The 20262-nt window shown below is 39.0% G+C and overlaps 1 protein-coding gene across 3 annotated transcripts in view; it reads left to right on the plus strand.

Moving 5' to 3' along the window:
• The window catches only part of gek (serine/threonine-protein kinase gek), a 223251-nt gene that overhangs the window by 177932 nt on the left and 25057 nt on the right, over positions 1 to 20262 (plus strand). For all 3 annotated transcript variants that reach the window (XM_081725920.1, XM_081725921.1, XM_081725922.1), the window contains exons 22-25: positions 3065 to 3208; positions 6951 to 7086; positions 16404 to 16648; positions 19528 to 19708. In XM_081725920.1, coding sequence (XP_081582046.1) covers positions 3065 to 3208; positions 6951 to 7086; positions 16404 to 16648; positions 19528 to 19708 — 706 coding nt within the window. The remainder of the gene's footprint in view (positions 1 to 3064; positions 3209 to 6950; positions 7087 to 16403; positions 16649 to 19527; positions 19709 to 20262) is intronic.

Raw genomic sequence — 20262 nt, forward strand, 5'->3', positions numbered from 1 at the left:
CGAACTCAGCTGATCCCAGAAAGAAAAAATTCTAATAAATATTGGCCGAAAAACGCCTACTTTCAGAGTAATAAACAGCCGAAAATTAAAAAAGTTACGCTTCAAACCGCGTTGGCTTAAAAACTGTGAGACCTATCGCAAGCACCTCAAGGAATTACACAAAAATACTAGGGACTTCCATATCTTGGAATCCTACGGTACGGGCGAAACAAATGCTCCAGCAGTATTTAAAATTATATCCAAACTTCCTTTATACAGTTCATTTCGCTGGTACTTGAGGATTCTGAAACATAGAGCATATACTAGTTCCTGTGTAATTCCTTCCTTGGACCATTGTAATAGAACCCATAGTTTTAAAGCTAGTGCATTTTGAAACATGATTTTTCGCATTTTCAGTGGTTTATAACTCTAAATGAACAAGTTTTCCATCCATGTTTATTAGAACTTTCTTTTTGTTTCATTTCATATAAGGAATCACTTGCCGGAGTTTCGTAGTGTTATTTTCCGCAGCTTGTATATAATACAAGACAGTAAAAAAATATCCGAATTAGTTCCATAGCTCACTAACAGGTGAGAGCACAAAGATTGCTCTCGGAGCTATAGTGACCTTCCATCTTGATAAAAATAATGTGTCAAGAGACATCGTTGTATTAATATCAAGCATCCTTGTGGCTTTGTGAGAACATAGCCTATATATGGGTACTTTGTAAATACATCCTAGTTTAAAAAAAAAAAAAATCAGTGTGTAATTTTATGGTAAATTGGGGGAAATAGGTCATTGAGATAAGTTTACAGTGATGAGACAATGAGTCCTACTCAGTGTTTCGACTAGCACCTTCAAAGTTGGAAGAACGTTAAAGACGACGAGTAATTTGGGAGACGTTCTACGAGCATCAGCACCGAAAAAATTGGGAAAATTATGGATGAGGATAGCCAGAGGATTATCAACGAGCTTATAGTCATTGTTGGTGTGTCGTGTATGTCAATACAGACAATCCTGACGTTGCAGTTCAACACGCGCCGTGTCGTTGTCAAGTTGCTCCTCGGCAGCTGTTCCCCTGAACAGAAGGAACATCATCTCGAAATACGCCAAGTTCTTCATGAAGATGTCGCTGATGACCCATCTTTCAAGTCCTGGAGCATCACCTGTGATAGGTGTTGGGTCTTTAGGTATATCTCTGAGACACAACCACAGTCATCACAGTGGAAAAACTAACCGACCGAAGAAGACGAGAATGAGCCGCAGCTCAACGGAGATTATAATCATTGTATTTTTCGACATTCGCGGAATTGTTCATCACGAATTTGTTCCCCAGAGCTAGACCGTTGTTACACTGTTTCATTCCTACGTTCGAGGGAGAACAGTCGGCGAAAACAATAAGATATGTAGACCTACTATTAATATGGGCACCAAACCACGACGAGGGCTTGAATTCAGTATTGTTGGCAGATGCACAAGACCACCGAGCAAGATCAATGCTCTTAGTACAGGCCGTTCCCCTCCACTTTTTCTTAGTCCAAGAAAGCTGAGTTACAGGACCTCGCCAGCGGCTCTGGCAAACTGTTTCAAAAACTATTTTCCAGTTGAATATGCTACGATAATTTTTATCCTCAGTTCTCTCCTCATGCAAATGTCATTTGTGGATTTCGGAAAGACAATAGAAGGTTGTACTTAAACATTTTTCTTTATTACCAAATAACCAATAATAATTAGTGTTTTTTGTAGTTTTTCAGTTATTTTACTGAAATGAATATGGTTAAACTATTTGTATGTTTATTTAGCAAAATTTTGGAAAATTTTACCATGATAACGTCTGCTTGTAATAACAAGCATATTGTAAAGTTTTTTTCTGTTGTATAAGGTAGAGCAAAATTCGGTACATAGGTGTTTGGACTTTTCCATTACATTTTATTACAGTAGTTTCTCTTGAATACAAAATTATGTAGGTTATATAATGAAAGGAATCCAATGACCAGGCGTGTTAGGGCTGTTGGTGAGGTGACTCTAAAAGGAGCTCAATCACCAGGCATGTTAGAGCATGTAGAAAAGGTGCCTCTCAATGACCAGGCATCTTAGAGAGGGGTAGGGCGCTCTGAATGACCAAGCGTCTTAGAGAGTTGGTAGTTTGATCAACCGGGCGAGATGGATACTTCCTAAGGTGTGCTCTTCTCTTTCATACCAAAATGTTGCTGACAGCTGGCCTCTGCGTCATTTGTCACATGTTGGTGACGATGGACGACGTCCTCTTCATTGCTGTCGTCTGTAGTGTGTTTGTTTACTTCGGGCACGAGTAATAGAAACACATGGTTACATCCAGCATGGTGTGAAGATACGTGGGAACCTTACAATATATTTGCATATATTTCATGGCGCTATTATTTGTGTATTTATTTGTTTATTTTTAAAGTGGTACTGACTACAACCTGTTGTATGTGCTTGGATATACATTTGTTGTATAATTTATGTAGAGAATGTCTCAAATTAACATGAAAACCGAATGTAACTTGATCTTATGTGTCAATAGAATGGAAGTAGAAACTTCTCAACTAAATAAGCGAAATCAGTGAAAGTGGAATAAGTAATGTAGCTGTAGTTGAAACCTACCCCAGTAAAGAAAGAGGTCTAAAAATAAACCTACCCCAGTTTATATATATATATATATATATATATATATATATATATATATATATATATATATATATATATATATATATATATCAGAGCTAGATATATTTAAACCATTTATATGATTTTCTTGTTACCACACTTAGAAATGACTTTTGTAAAGTTTTTTTTTCTGTGATAAAAATATATACGAAATTAATTTTATTACAGGAATGTTCTCTGGTGCAAAGAAGTTCTACGAGAAAACATGAAATTACAGTGACATCTTAAGAATCCTTATTTTTCCAATAGATTTTTCATGTACATTAGTATAAAGTTAGAGGGGAAAAGTATGATTTTATGTCAATTTGAATTGATTCGTTTGCTTTTCTGTTCTATAAAAATGATTAATTAATTTGATTCTCATAACCGTAATTTTATTTATTTATTTTTTAACAGATAACTACTTCTCTTATGGATCCTCCTGGTTTAAAAAACCATACTCTTATGTTGGCTGACACAGAAAGTGAGAAAACGAAGTGGGTGGTGGCGCTTAGTGAACTGCATAGAATATTAAAGAGGAATAATTTGCCTAATAGAACTGTGAGTATATTCAATTCTGCAGCTCTCAAAGAATTGCATTTCTTATATCGTGCAGAAAGAGGTAGCTATGTTAATATCAGGGATGCAAACTGGTCAGTAAAGGTCAGTATTTTTTTAAATAAGTCAGTATTTTAGCGTCTTTGCAAGATTAAACAAAAATTTTAAAAACAATTGTTAGTTGAGCAAAGTGTATGAAAAGAGTAAACTAACTTTCTTGCATCAAGCAAGGAAGCATATTTTCAACAAGTTGTCTATGGTTTTTAAGCCTCTCTTAAAACATTTGGAGTGTTTGAATCCTCAAGAAAGAAAGAAAGAAAGAAAGAGGACAACTGGGAAAAAAAAAATTGTCAAAATAGCTGAAGCTTTCCCTGTCCCTTACAAAGAAGACACACTTGTGGATGAGTGGACACTATTAAGGTTAGAAGACGACGAGATCACAAGTAGTGAAAAAAGAATAGATGTTTATCGGAACCATTTTTACCAAAAGACTAACATGTTAGGAGAGCATATATTTCCAACTGTGTTAAAAATTGTGAAAGCAGTCCTCTCAATTTTACATGGCTCAGCTGAATTTAAAAGAGGGTTCTCAATGCTCATTTGCATATTACGGGAGCTCAGCATGAGGTATATGATGGGAAGGTATATTTAGTATATTTATCTAAAGGGCTTTTAGATCTGGCACATATTGCTTACAAGAGTTATAGAGAGTTATGTGAGCAGCAGAGGAAATTGAAGGAACAACAACAAGAAGAAAGAAAAGCAGAGGAAAAACAACGGGCAGCTGAAGAAGAATTGAAAAAAAAAATCTAATTGAGAAAGGAACAATTGAAGAAAAACGTCTAAGGGATGAAGAAGAGAAGAGACAAACATCTGATAAGTTACTGAAGGAAGCAAATGAACGGTTAAGAGAGGCCATTAAGAACAAAGATCTCGTTGGAGCACAAGCAGTGCTTGACAGTGCCACAAAGATGAAGAAAGAAGCTGATGAGAAGAAACAAAAGGCTGATAAAATTCAGAAAAGTGTAGAAAAGGAAAGTCTTCATTAATTACTATCTTATTTCAAGAAATAAAAAAAAGGGGGGGGGGGGTGAACATCACAATAAGGTTCTTAAGTTTGTATGAGTAAAAGGAGGCAAGGGAAATTGGCTCGAGCAACTGTAGTTAATTTTTCATCTTATGAAAATAAGTTTACTTCAATTCAGTTTTTTATGCATATGGTTTTGCGTAGACAGATTTACAAAGACAACTTTGGTATTTTTTCAGCTCTTGAATTTAATATACTTATTATCATATTACGTATATTGCAAAATGTGTTAATAACTGAGTTAACATAAGCTTACAGTTGTTCAGTGGGGAGTAAGGTGGCCAACTTAATATATATATATATAGGGTGGTCTTTATAGGGTTTACAACTTCAGTCAGTTATAATTCTTTATTGGAACCACATAGACTTGATTTAAACGTCATTACACTGCAAAACACTTCAAGTTTGACTCACGTAGTGAATAGTTGCGGAGTTGACCTCTCGTGGCGCCACCGATCAATCGTTGAAAATGGAGACTTTTACTGGTGCGGAAAGAACTAAGTGCGTGTTTTGGTTTGAAGAAACGAAGTCGGCAACGAGTGTACAGCGTAAGTTTCGCACACAATACGGCAAGGAACCATCCAGCAGACCAACAGTGTGCAAATGGCACCAGACATTTGTTGAAACAGGTTGTTCTGTGCGACACAAAGGCTCCAGGCTGCTCACCCGTGACTGACGATGTGGTGGAAACAGCTAGGGAGAGTTTCGTCCACAGTCCTCGAAAATCTACACGACGTGCATCCCAAGAAACTGGTATCCCTCAGACACTGGTATTCTGAAGCTGGTCCGTGACACCCCCAAAGTGAACGTGTTTTGCGCCTTTTCCAGAGCAAAGGTGTATTGACCATTCTTCTTTGCTGAGAGCACCGTCACCGGCTTCGCCTATCTTGATATGCTCCAGAACTTCCTTGTTCCACAGTTAGATGAAGATGGCCGCTTATGGTGGCAACAGGATGTTGCCCCGCCGAATTACCTGATAGACGTAAGGGAATTTCTTGATCAGCGTTTCCCAGATAAGGAGATAGGTTGTAGTGGACCAATTGCCTGGCCGCCACGGACTCCAGAATACATACCACTTGACTTCTTTCTGTAGGGGTTTGTGAAAGATAAGGTGTACACTCCTCCCCTATCTGATAATGTTAATGAACTGGAATATCGCATCCCAATAGCCATCGCAGACGTTACCCCCGAAATGCGGCTACTGTTTGGCAGGAAATCGACTTCCGTTGGGGTGTGTCCAGAATGTCCGCAGGTGCACACATTGAGCCATAATGGATTTGTCACAAAAAAAACTTGAAGTGTTTTGCAGTATAATGACATATAAACCAAGTCTGTATGTGGTTTCAGTAAAGAATTATAACTTATTGAAGTTGTAAATCCTATAAAGAATCACCATATATATATATATATATATATATATATATAGTATTTTCAGATTTAAAGTCAGTAAAGTCGGTAAATTTGACATCAAAAGTGGTTTGCATCCCTGTAATGTGAATTTCAGTATTCTATTAATTCCAATGTCTTTATGATTTATTTAAAGTTCTCTCCTTCATCTTGTTGAATATATTAGAAGTATAAAAGAATACTTATTTTATAAACTTTTTTTTTCGTTATTTTCAGTGTTTGTATTGATAAACTTTTTTTTTTTCTCGCTATTTTCAGTGTTTGTATTGAAATTACTAAATATAGAGGCTGACCCACTTCCATTCTAATAAATTGAAGTTCTTATCTAAGGTATTGCACCTCGCCACTTTCGATCATTTCTATGTGATGCCCAACATCACAGTTTCCACTGCAGCATATTTCGTTGTAGCTGTACTAGGATATATTGTCCCATGTGTAATTGCAGGCTTTATAAAGGCTATTTATCTTGCGATTCCGGAGTGATCAAGGACGCCGTCGAGAAGTCCGAAAGCACAGTAATCCATAATTGGACATAATGTGATTCAGCAGTCTTCCGTTTGTCAATATTTTAGCTCTATTTTCCTGACATCTGTTCCTGAACTTCAGAAGTTCCTTCCATTTTTTGAAGTTAACCATGCCTTGGAAAAGTAGTTTTGCGAACCAATGATAGTAGTTTTTAAATGTTCCAAAAGTAAAAGTAACTAAGTACACAGCCTTAAAACTAAAATTCTGTCACATACTTTTGTTGGAAATAAATACAGACAGGAATAAAGGAATTATGAAGCGAGCATAGAAATCCAATTATTAATTAGCAGACAGATAAAAACATTAACAAGACAGAGAAAAATAAGTCTTTCTGTAATTCTTTCGTCAAAATGAGAGGAAGGATTAGGAAGAAAGAACTGAAGAACAGAGCGTTGACTGAAGAATGGAAGATTTGGCACTTACTCGCTTTCGGAGTCGGAGTGGTAGCGTTGCTCTGTTGGAAATTAAGAGAATTTAGTAGAAGATAATAAAAATTCACAGGGCCTGTTAGGCGGTGAAAATGCATATGAGAAATAAATAATAATTATTATATTCTTATAATAATAGACATAATGAAAAATAGTTGAAAATAGACCTTCGTATTATTATATTTAAAGTTGTTAGATGGAAAGAAATGACCAACTTTTATTATGCCACTTTCATAGTATTTAGAAGTCTGTCTATTTAATTTTTTAAATGCCACATGCTTTTCATGTTCTTTTACAGATTTTTAGAGCAAGAGAATTGTTTGATAATACAGTAACATTTATTAAAAATGCCATGTCAGGGGCCATAATAGATCCTGATAGACTAGTCATTGGAACAGAAGATGGGTTGTTTTGTATAGATTTGGATAGAAGTGGTAAGTATTTAATATTGTGTTGTAGATGCTACATGCATTTCAGTCGTTTTAGGTTTAGAAAAGTAACATTTCAACTTTTTATTTACTTATAGTCAGATATGTTACAAGGATTATCGGATGTATTAAATATTAAAAAGACTTTTGTCTATAGAGTGAACAATATCCAAAAATCGATGTAATTAATGTCGAACATCGTTTTTCCCATTTTACTGCCACTGCTTAATTTTCGGTGGCCGGGATTGCCATTTTAACTGAAGTAAGGAATATATATAGAAGCTAGCTCTAAAAATCTATAAATGCTTAGATTAAAGTGTAGAAGATAATGTATTTTACTTTTTAAGTTAAAAATGTGAAAGTGTAGCTCGAAAATCTGTTAATAGCTGAATTAAAATTTGTAGAGGTATAGTAGAGTTTGTCCATTCATTTCTCAGCTATTCATTGTGCTTCTACAAGTTCGATTGAGCTGTTCATAGATTTGTTAATCAGTGATATCTTTATCCTAAATTTATATAACAAACTTCCCTCGCTCCGAGCTTAATAGCTCAAAAGAGGATGACAGTCCCGATCATAGCAATTTAAGAAGTTATAACAAAAGGAACGCTGAACAAGTAGACTTTAAATTAGTTAATGTATGTAGTTCGAATTGCATCCTTTGCGAAGTATCGCGGAAGTGTAATTAAATCGTTGTTTTGAGAAGTCAACTTTCTGTTATTATGAATGGGAAGTATTTTTCCGTAACTTTTCTTTTTTTATATATAAACAAATAAAATAATTAGCTATTTCAGTTCTGAAAATTCATGACGTCAAAGACACTAATAAAAACTTCAATACGTGGAACTGTGGAAAGATATTGTCCCCTAATAAACTCGGTATCTTGCTGTATAAACTTCTTAAAAGAATTTTAGGTTGAGAAAATTCAGTTCAGGAAAATTAGATAGGAAGTTCCAAAAAGGAAATCCATTAAATGAATAAAATAAAACTGCTTAAAAAGATTCTAATGAAAATTTTGAAATTAAAAAGTAACACCCAGACAGATAACATGGCAAATAAAATTGATGCTGCATTTCTGATTTTGTAAAGTTGTCGAAACCATTATATGTATTATTCAGTTTTTTTATTTTTTTTTTAAATACTATTTAGGGTTTTTTGTTGTGATGAAATATATTTTTCGAAAGCTAATCTTTTTATTTGTGGTAAATTAGTTACTTAAGTCAAATTCCAATAAAGTTCCAAGTCTCGTGTTTTAGACACATTACACTTGTACAGTGTACTATTAATAAGAAATTCATAGTCAAATAGTCAAATTAATGTATAGTTACGTTAGTTGTGATTTGGTGTTTATAATGGCTTGCTCTATGTTTAGTGTGTCAGAGAAGAACGTTGAACTAACGAGTAGTGTATTACATCGTAATTGAGTACGTTTCACATGTAAAGTTTATTGTTTATCCAAACAACGGTTTGTTGTTTTAACATATATAAACACACTGTAAAAACGTGTTGATAATTATTTAATACTATAATAACACATAATAAGAATTACACAATTAATGGACTGTATTTAGTACACAGATTGATAGTTTTTCCAATTGAAAAGGAATGTAATTTGGTCCTCCAAGCACGATCGCGGTAGCGCGTTACACTCACAAAGCTCTCACTCCCACACACTGACTAAAGATGCTTGGACGCGGCCTAACTGTAAATTTTGAACAATGGGAGGAAAGGAACCAGTATGCGAAACTTCGGGGTAGAGAAAAAGTCACCCCAAGAGCCATCTGTACACAAAAATTGGCACTACATACAGACACTGTCAAAATTGAATATAAGGCTGTTAGAAAAATTAATAATATTTAATTGGCAGAGAACAGAATGGCCCAAACATAGCCCCCACCTTGAAACGCTCAAGTTTCAAAGAAAATAGTAACTTCACAAGCCTTGAATCACACAAATCACATACACTGCATAAAACTAATGCATATTAATACGCTGAAACATGAAAACACTATTTACAAATTATAGGACAGCAGCTAATGCACTTGTCACAACACCACTGCCATGACCTATTTATTTTCGGAATCGAACGGGATCAAACACAGTTTCACAATAGGACGTTTCAGTTCGCCCTGGGCTGTTTTAATTGTAACTACACGCACTCCTCCATCGCGGCCTGAGTGAACTTCCTTGATCCTCCCAAGCTTCCATTGTAGTGGGGGGAGGTTGGATTCCTTTATTATCACCATGTCGCCCACCTTCAGGTTATCTTGTAGCGTAAACCACTTTGCCTTTTGCTGGAGGCAAGACACATACTCTAATGACCAGCGACGCCAGAAATGCCTCACAAGCTGTTGTACCAGCTGCCATCTTCTAAGGTGAGAGAGGTTAGGGGACGAGCAGTCTTTCTCTGGGAGGGCCAAGAGGGATTCCCCGACTAAAAAGTGAGCAGGGGTAAGACAGGAGAGATCATTAGGATTCTCTGACAACGGTGTGAGAGGACGCGAGTTCAGAATAGCTTCTATTTGGGCCAGCACGGTGCACATCTCTTCGTAGCACAATGTTACATTTCCCATTATGCTTTTTAAATGGTGTTTCACACTCTTCACGCCGGCCTCCCATAAACCACCAAAGTGAGGGGAAGAGGGGGGATTAAAATGCCAAGTTATTCCCCTCTTGGAGAGGAATGATGTGGTCAAGTTATTTTCCTTGGAATGCGCACTGGCCTTCAACAGCTGATTTAATTCCTTACTAGCGCCCACAAAATTTCGACCACAGTCACTATAAAAATCACTTGGAACACCTCTGCGGGCTATAAATCGCTTCAAAGCGGCTAGAAATGAATTGGTGCTGGCATCAGATACTAATTCAAGGTGTAGTGCCTTGGTAGCGAGACACACAAACAGAACAATATAGCCCTTACCCTTAATACGGCTTCTTCCATAGCTGTTTTTCAAAACATATGGGCCAGCGTAGTCTACACCAGTCTTGGAAAAGCACTTGCCGGGATTAACCCGGGATGCTGGCAGTGAACCCATAATTTGAGTCTGAGTTTTTGTATTGAAACGCTGACACCTTACACATTTGTGAATAACATCACGCACTAAACTTCTGGCCCCCAGCACCCAAAACTTTGTTCGCAGGGTAGCCAGCACTAATTGAGGCCCACCATGCAAGGTATTTGCATGCTCACATTCCACCAATAGACGAGTAAGTTTGTGCTTTTTGGGCATCAAAATAGGGTGTTTCCTATCCACGGACATCTCGGCATTCTGCAACCTTCCACCAACACGTAAAATTCCATCACTGTCAATAAAGGGAGTTAAACACAACAAACTGCTTTTGCGGGGGAGGGGCTGTTCATTCTGCAGAAACTTCAGCTCTGTAGAAAAAACACTTTGTTGCACTACCTTGACCAGGCATAAAAGACCTTCTTCTAATTCTGTCGCGGTCAATGAACCACGAAGCTTCTGGTTTGGGTTTCTGCAATTGTAAATAAACCGCCGACACCAGCTCACCACTCTTTTCAACTTTGACAGGGAGGAGTAACGGTTCACAAGGTCATTTTCGGTGTTTACACACATGACTGTGACACACTTTCGTGTTTCTTCCTCAACTACACTTGAGGCAGCCGGAGTACAAAATGACGCTGGCAACACTGCTTCGCGCATCCACGAAGGACCCTCCCACCACAGAGGGTGACTTAAGAGCTCCTGGGGCATGACCCCCCGCGTAGCACAGTCTGCTGGATTGTCTTTACTCTCAACATGCCCCCACTGGGAGGCAGGCAGAATATTCTGAATTTTCGCCACTCTGTTAGCAACGAAGGTTCGCCATTTATCCGGTGACTGAGCTACCCACGATAACACGACCATAGAATCCGTAAAGGCTCTAGCTTCCTTCACATCGATATTAATTGCATTGGCAATTGTTTTTAGTAGCTTAGCCAACAGTAATGCCGCACACAACTCCAAGCGGGGGAGGGACACAGCTTTGATGGGCGCAACCTTAGTCTTAGCCGCAATGAGGCTTACGCCCACACCCCCGTCTGCACATTCTGATCGTAGGTAGGCCACTGCACAATAAGCTCGTTCGCTAGCATCACAATGGCCTATCAGCTGACAGCTGACAGCGTCAGATGGCATGATACATCGCGCTACCTTCACCTCACGTAACACAAATAGTGAGTCACAGTATGCTTGCCACACTGCACTGGTCTCAAGAGAAAGAGGTTCATCCCAACCTAAGTTTTCCTTCCATAAGGATTGCAATAGTATCTTAGCCTTGATAGTCACTGGGGAAAGAAGACCAAGAGGATCGAAGATTTTGGCCACTTCCGAGAGTACCTTCCGTTTTGTCCACACAGAGGGAGGAGGAGGGATGGATACACTGAAACCAAATTCGTCACTTACAGGTGACCACTGCACCCCGAGAGTCTTAAAGTTGCTTTCTTCACTAAAATTGAAGGGCACATCCATTTCGCGCAAGTGGGGGGGAACGGCCTCAAGCACTTCTGGTTCACTAGATAACCATTTTCGAAGCTCAAAACCGCATTCCCGTAACAGTTGAATTAGCTGCTGCTGCAACTCAATTGCGTCCCTCACACTGCTCGCACCTCCGAGGTAGTCGTCCATGAAAAAATCCCGTTTCACGGCTTCGGCTGCTAGCGGGTATCTCTCCCCTTCATCTTCGACCGCCTGGAGTAGGCATCTCGTGGCAAGGAAGCTAGCAGGAGCGGTACCATAAGTGACGGTAAGTAGGCGGTAGTCCTGTATAGTTTCACTTGGCGAGTTTCTCCAAACAATCCTTTGATAGTCCACATCGTCCTTGTGCACTCGTATGGCCCGGTACATCTGTTTAATATCAGCACATAATGGCACACGATGTTCGCGAAAGCGAACTAGAATAGGAAAAATGTCTTCCTGTAATTTCGGGCCCACCATGAGCCTTTGATTTAAGGACACCCCAGAAGTTGTTTCCGCACTTCCATCGAAAACCACTCGTACTTTCGTGGTAGAGCTGGTAGGTTTTAAGACCGCGTGATGCGGCAGGTAGCAGCCTTTTTCGGGGGGCACATTCTTCTCACTTGCGGGGATAAGCTCCATATGTCCCAATTCAAGATATTCGTCCATGAACTCACGATACTGCCGCTGTAACACAGGTTGTTTCGCTAATTTGCGTTCCATGTTGAATAATCTCTTAATCGCGATCTCGCGTGATTCTCCTAGTGCTGGCGCGCTACCCCTGAAAGGTAGTCTTACCACATAACGTCCCTGTGAGTCACGGTGGTGGGTTTTCAGAAAATGTTGCTCACAATCTTTTTCTTCTTTGGATAAGTGCGTTTGCTGAGGCAGCTCTTCTAGTTCCCAGAACCTTTGAAGGGCAGAATCTATTTCACACGATACACGGCATGATGTCACTGTCACGTTGCTGGATTTAGAGCCTACACTTCCGGATAACACCCATCCCAGTGTCGTTTCAAGAGCAATAGGTGAGCCTGGAGGCCCGACCCGCTTTCCCCCGAGCATGAGAGACGGAAACACGTCAGCACCAAGAAGAATGTCAATGGGCCCCACCTCATTAAAAGTGGGGTCCGCCAACCTTAAGCCTGTCAAATGTGGCCAGAACGTTGCTTCGGGACATGGCTGTTTTGGTAGATTTGACGTCACCTTGGGCACCACAACAGCCTTAGTTTCGAATGATTCACAACTTCCGCCTAGAGGTTGAAACTTCAAATTCACTATAGCACTGGCAGTCCCTACCCCTGCTCCAGTTATACCGGAAATCATCACACTGGATCTGATTTTTCGAAGACCAAGTTTCTGCACGCAATTTTCTGTGACAAAACTGCACTCTGATGCGCAATCGAGCATACACCGGAATGGATATGGCACACCATCCTTCCCTAATATTTTCACGATAGCAGTACACAGTAGGACATGGGGAACACTGACTTCGGAAGTCACATGAGAGGCAACACTGGTTTCCTGAGATTGTACTGGGTTCGACGTCGACTCACTTCTATTAAAATGTAATAATGTATGATGTTTCTTATCACACTTTCGACATTTACTGGATGAGCATTTGTCCTTCCAACATGCTTTGCGCATGCAATTAAAGCATAGTTTTCTCTCCTTGACGAACGCGACACGATCTTCTACTGTTCGTTTGGTAAATTCGGCACATTTGTAAAGAGGGTGGTCAGAACTACACATTTCACATTGAGTTTGAGTTCGTTGAGCGGTAGTGACATAAGACGACGCTGATTTCTTTTCGCGGCCTTTCATTGGGTCACTAGTGGCGGGTGGTTGTCTCGGCTTGTCATTGGCCGCAACAGCAAGAGCGCGGGCTCTGTTGTTCAAAAATGCCGCGAGTTGCTCAAAAGATGGCTGCTCACTTGAGTTCAAAGAAAGCTCCCATTGTCTACGTGTCTCGTTGTCTAATTTGTCCGCTGTATGGTACACTAAGAGCGCATCCCAATGTTCGATTGGTTGTTCCAACACCTTAAGAGAACGCGTACACTCCATGGTGGTGTCTATCAATTTTCTTAACGCGGCTGCTGATTCCTGTTTAATGGAAGGTTGTGTAACTAACCGTTTCAAAATCGAGTTTACTATTTCTCGCTTATTATGATAGCGCGCGTTTAACATGACCCATGCTTCCTTATAATTACTGTCCGTTATCTGCATAGCTTGTAAAAGCTGTGCCGGTTCCCCTTGCAACGATGTTTTTAAATACTGCATTTTTTGAGCACCTGTTAGTTTCTCGTTATTATGCACAGAGGCCACGAATAAGTCATGGAACGAAAGCCACTCGAATAGATTTCCAGAGAACACTGGAAGCTGGAGTTTGGGTAACCTAATGTCACTCACTTGTTGTACTTCAGACACAGGATTTGGGGGAGGGGGTTGTGACACATGTAATCCAATTAATGACACCCGCAGTTTCACTATCCTGTTGTCCATCTCCGCAATGTCCACTTCTTCCCTTGTGTATTCTTCGTCTGTTGCCACCGAAGCACATTCTTCCAACAACGCTGAGCATTCTCGTTCAAGGTCCATCACTTTTTCCTTGTGAACAAGAATGGCGTTCACTTCACTTGTCGTCAAAAGCTCGACGGCTTTTTCCGCTCTTGTGATTTTGGACTTTAGGGTCCGTTTCTTCACAGCAAATGTCTCCATCTTAGCACACGAAACACTTTAAACCGAAATAAAATGTTCACACTGTTCGTTTAAAAACTGCTCAAAACGGTTACGAATCCGGCCCGGAGGACCATATAATATGTTTATCCAAACAACGGTTTGTTGTTTTAACATATATAAACACACTGTAAAAACGTGTTGATAATTATTTAATACTATAATAACACATAATAAGAATTACACAATTAATGGACTGTATTTAGTACACAGATTGATAGTTTTTCCAATTGAAAAGGAATGTAATTTGGTCCTCCAAGCACGATCGCGGTAGCGCGTTACACTCACAAAGCTCTCACTCCCACACACTGACTAAAGATGCTTGGACGCGGCCTAACTGTAAATTTTGAACAATGGGAGGAAAGGAACCAGTATGCGAAACTTCGGGGTAGAGAAAAAGTCACCCCAAGAGCCATCTGTACACAAAAATTGGCACTACATACAGACACTGTCAAAATTGAATATAAGGCTGTTAGAAAAATTAATAATATTTAATTGGCAGAGAACAGAATGGCCCAAACATTTATAGAACAGTGAAATGAAAATTCTGTTTAGTTTGATGTGTGAGATTAATAAAAAATATGAAACACTGAAAACTTAACACACAAAAATTTGGCCGCTGTCCTGTAGAGACCTGCACGGGCCGGGCCTGGCCCGAGGCCCGAAGCCCGGCCCGGCCCGCGGGCCGGGCTTGGGCGGGCCGACTCTGTTATTTCTTTGGGCCGGGCCGGGCTTGGGCGGGCCGACACTATTATTTCTTTGGGCCGGGCCGGGCTTGGGCTGGCCGACACTGATTTCTCTTCAGGTCGGGCCAGGCTGGGGCCGATCAATTGCAATTCTTTAATAATTATTGACTTTCGTTAAACGATAATTGGAATAAAGCCAAACGTTGAAGAAGTGTGTCCGTGAAAAATGTTACAAAGAATGCAATAGCTATTTACATTTTGTGTTGCTTAGCGCCTCCACTTTCACTATAGAGGATCGCAGGCATTATGCGGCAAAATGAGCTCTGACCTTGACCTTCACTGAACTCAAAATATAAAAAGAAGGGGTGGGAATGTTTTGCCTGTCGCTAAAGATTATTGCCAACTTTGCTTTATGCTAAAAATCAATTAAGTTAGATTTTTGTTACAGGGAATGGAATTTTTGTTCTCTCAATGACAGGCAAATTTCTAGGAGGCAATGGTACCATTCGGGAGGCAAGCGTCAGGTTGTGAACCAGAGTTTAGAAAATGTTTCTGAGGGTTAGGTCAAATTTAGTACTAATTTTTTTAGAAAGATTGGGGCTCGAGCTAATTTTTTTAAAATTTATCGGGCCGGGGTCGGGCCAAAAATTTTAAAATTTATCGGGCTTGGGCCAAGAATTTTCAAAAACTTATCGGGCCGGGCCGGGCTCGGGCCGAAAATCTCCAAAACTTTTCGGGCCCGGGCTGGGCCGGGCCTAGGTACGTTCGGGCTGGATTGGGCTTGGGCCGAAAAATTCGGCCCGTGCAGGTCTCTACTGTCCTGTCGGGACTAACAACTTGTCTGTCTGTTGGGCATTCTGCTACGAATGAGTTACCATCGACACGATTTTTTTTTTTTCTGTATTTTAGTGCTTCATATTTCAGACACTATGAAATAATTTAATAGCATATGCACAGTTGTTGAACTACCTCTACAAATTACCAGCATATGGTTGTCAGTAGAAACTCGAGATGTTATGAGCCAAAACATAAAAACTCGTTGTGTCTGTGGTAGCTCAATCAATAGAGCAACTTCCCAATAATAACTAGATTGAGGTTCAGATTCATTCCAGACCCCATTTTTTAATAATATGTCTGTTGGTATACTTAGTGATGTATCAAATAATTGTAAGCAAATATAACATATTGTAAAGTAATTCCGACTTGTTTGTTTTTACTGAGTATTTCGTTATTTTTTTAAAACTTTAATGATCACATGATCGTTGCATTCTTTTCATTAGTACCCAAATTGATTGACCTATTACAAATCAGCTATTCAGTTATGTTGTACTTCAATCATTACCTTATATTTTGACGCAGGGATATAGATAAACATAAATTTCAACAACTGAAAACTATTTATTCAGCTTTAAAACACTAATTTTGGTTAATATGATGTTTCTAGAAATTGCAAAGGTTGGTGAAGGCAAGAAAATCTATCAGTTGGAGTACGTGAGTGAAGAGCAACTTCTCGTAGTGCTCTCTGGGAAGCAGAGGCATGTCCGTCTGATACCGGTTCGAGCTTTGGATGGGGATGACGTGGAATGGATAAAAGTGGCGGAAACCAAAGGATGCATTACTTTTGCAACAGGATTAATGCGGCGAGTTCCACAACCAACATTCTGTTTATGTGTTGCTATTAAGAGACAGGTAAGGATGAGAGATCGTCTTGGGAGTGTCGTAGAACTTTATTCATCTTATTTTTACATCTCATGTGTAATGTTTAAAAATAGTAATTCTCGCCTATGTTTCTTTCAAACATTTCGAGGACTATTAAAAAAGTACGTCCTATTCAAATCTAAGACAAAAAGTATAGACCAACCTGGGTGCACAAATGCTTCCTTTCAGAGTTATAGGCTGCTGAAAACATGAAAAACTGAACTTCAAATGTCCATAGCTCCAAAACTATGGGACCTACTGCAGTCGGATGAAGACTTCACTTAGAATCAATACTTGCGCTATCCAAAAATACATGTTTCAGAATTTTAAGGTACTCACACAACAATTTTTATAGAATGAGTTTGGCTACGGGCACATAATTTGAAGTACTCAACAACTACCTCTATAAAAATTGTTGCGGAAGTACCACAGGATTTTGAAACTCAGATATTTGGATAGGGCACATGCTAGTTCCTAAGTGAAGTCTTAACCCGACTACGGTGGGTCTCATAGTTTTGGAGCTATCGACCTTTAAAGTTTAGTTTTTCATGTTTTCGGCAGCCTATAACTCCGAAAGGAAGCATTTGTGCACCCAGGTTAGTCTATACTTTTTGTCTTATCTTGGTGTCAGGAATCATCTCCCAAACGTTGTCAGTGTTGTTTTGAAACACCCTGTATATATTTCATAAGTTACCCAATTAAGTGAAATAAACGTAAAAAACCCATGTACTTAAGCATTTCTGTATATATTTTTGCTTTTGAATTTGTTTCTGTAAAAGCCTATGAGCAAAAGTATTCTTAGTATTTTTCCGTATGTGTGTGTGTCGTTAGGATCTGTTCCAGTTAGACTAAATACTGTAATGGTAATAGGAGTTTCGTTGATTTCACACATTCACTAAATTATATATTAATAACAATATGCAATATTTGTACAACTATCCTAAGGATAGCTAATAAATTCAATTATCTGTCATATTTGTTGAAACATTTCATTTGTCACTGTTTTAACATGTGTAATCCGTTATTGCAAGGCCCCGTGTTTGATATATTTTTATCTTAGTCATATATCTCAGAAAAGAAAAAATCAAGGGTTACAGTGTTTCTATAGAATGCGGAATTGAGACATCAACTTTAGTGCTGCGTTCTGATAAAACTGCCTAATTGGCATGTATGTTCTGAGTTAATGGAGGTTGCTACGTTTTGCAATAAATAAATAAGTAAAATAATAAGAAATACAAGGAAGGTACATTACAATTGCTCAAGCGTAGAAAGAAGAAAAATCCAATAATTTAAATTTCGTGCTTCATTTGATTTTCCCTGAAAATTCAGTAAATTTAACCGAACTCATCCGATCGGGATCACCTTGCCAGTGGACACCGTTAGTTAAAGTCAATGTATTAGTGAGTTTCCAGGTAGCAGAATAAAGTGTTCGCAACCATGACCGTCGAGAGGGTCGAAATATTGGAGATAATGGAGATAATCAACTTAATTATGTGCATCTGTCGAATCTTCCGTAGCGTTGCGAAAGATTTTTTGTGGCTGTAGCAAGCGCAAATCGAAATTGAACATTGATTTTTCGGCTGTGTTAGAGCATGCATATTACCATGTTGCAGAAGCATTCCTTTCACCCATTTTGCTGGCCGCTTTGAATGACACGACGTAAGCTTTTGAGGGTCTCCACATACACTGCATTGTTAATCGTGGCTCCACCTCCCAGCCAGTCAACCAGTGACGATAATGCCTTTCGTGTCCCAGAACACTGTAGCCTTATACTTCCCAGCTGAAGGTATTCGATATTACTTTCGCAATGGACTGTTTTGATTGCTGTTTCGTCGTCCGGTTCACAATAATGAAGCCATGTCTAATCTCCAGTCACAGGCTTAGACGTGAAATATTCGGGATCATGATTATGGCATTGCAAAGTTCCTTGCACACGTCCACACGGCATTATTTTTGCTCTGGAAACAAGGGTTTTGGAACCCATTTTACACTGACCTTTCTCAACTGTGTCCCAAGTGGTTGTACACGATGCGCTGCAGGATGTTTCTGGTTAGTCCTGTGGCAGCCATTTCAGGGAATGTGATGCATTTGTTCTTTTGAGTGATCCTCTCTACTATGGCGACGATGGCTGGTGTTATCACTGTCACGTTTCTTTCAGGACTGCTCCCATTTTTCGTCGAGGTGCTACCCATTTTCCAGCCTTCTACCCAGTTGTACATTTTTCTGCTACTGTGCTTGTTCTCCACATACTACCACAAATTGGCTATGAATTTCAGCAGCAGCCATACCCTCTTTCCACAGGAACCACGATGTCCAGCGCTGTGTTCCCTAATCACTTTCCATATTGTAACACTCACAGGGGTTCAAGAAATGGACAGCAAGGGCTCTCCTGTCGACCTCGTTGCCAGTGACGCTCCCAATTGGTAGATGAAGATCCTAGGTGCCTTTGAGTGCCTTCCCAATTTAAGTGGTCCACTGTACTTGGAATGAAAAAAGAAAGTGTAAATCATGATAATACACTCCTCGTAGAATCAGTTTTTTTTTTTTTTTTTTTTTAAGAAATTATACCTTACCAGTGTTTGTTCTTTGCAATGTTGATTATTGTAATAACTTAATTTATACTCAGATATGAACAGTCTTTGTAGCTTAAAGCTTCTCAGTTTCCTTTAAAGGCTTTTGTAATTTATTATAAGAACTTGCTTTGAAGTTGAAACATTTGTATTTAGGTATAAACAAGATAAATCGGGGAAAGAATAAGGAAGTGAGTTACTTACTATAACGAACACACTATATAAAAGATTAACTTAACTAATATGCTTATTCCTGCTTCGTGTCAAATGTTACATCACAATACTTTTTTGTCTTTTCAGAATACTTCACAGGTCATAATTTACGAAATTACTCGCACAAAGACTCGCCATAAAAGGTTACGAGAGGTTCTTTTGCCAGCGCAGGCCCAAACACTGAACATATTTTCAGAAGGAAGATTGTGTGTTGGCAATCAATCTGGATTTACTATTTATAGCATTATGGGGGATCAACATCCATTATGTAAGTTTTCATCCGTTTATTGTTTATGCTCGATTTTGTCGTCATATAAACTGCTTGTTTCTAAGTATTAGAGAAAACTAAGTTTCATCAAAAGTAGATAAGCAAATGAAAGCTTTCACAAATCTGTACATTCAAATGATGTTCGTGTTATAATAGGATGGTCACTAAGCATGATAACGACCATTGTTTCACAATTAAAGAAGCAACATGAAAGAAAGAATTACTGTGATTTTAATACATTTTAAAGAGAAAGAATGAAAGTTTAATCCTGAGTGACTATAGAAGTCAGAGGAGTTCGTATGATCGAGCTGTTAATCAGCGTAGTGATGGACTAAATGAATGTCGAAATAGTATCTTAGTAATTGAGCACATACTTTCCCCTTATGTTAAATTCATATAAAAGTTTTCCAGTTTAAAACTATTTTGAGATGCTGAAAATTTTATTCGTTATCCACTTAAAACAGCTTTCTGGTAATACAAATATTCAGTGTTTTAATACTATTATCAGAAATTAAGCTGGAACATTGGAAGCTTTCGCATATTTGCGACAATCG

Source organism: Thermobia domestica, chromosome 9 (assembly GCF_964235325.1).
Source record: "Thermobia domestica chromosome 9, izTheDome1.hap1.1, whole genome shotgun sequence".
Classification (NCBI taxonomy): Eukaryota; Metazoa; Arthropoda; class Insecta; order Zygentoma; family Lepismatidae; genus Thermobia; species Thermobia domestica.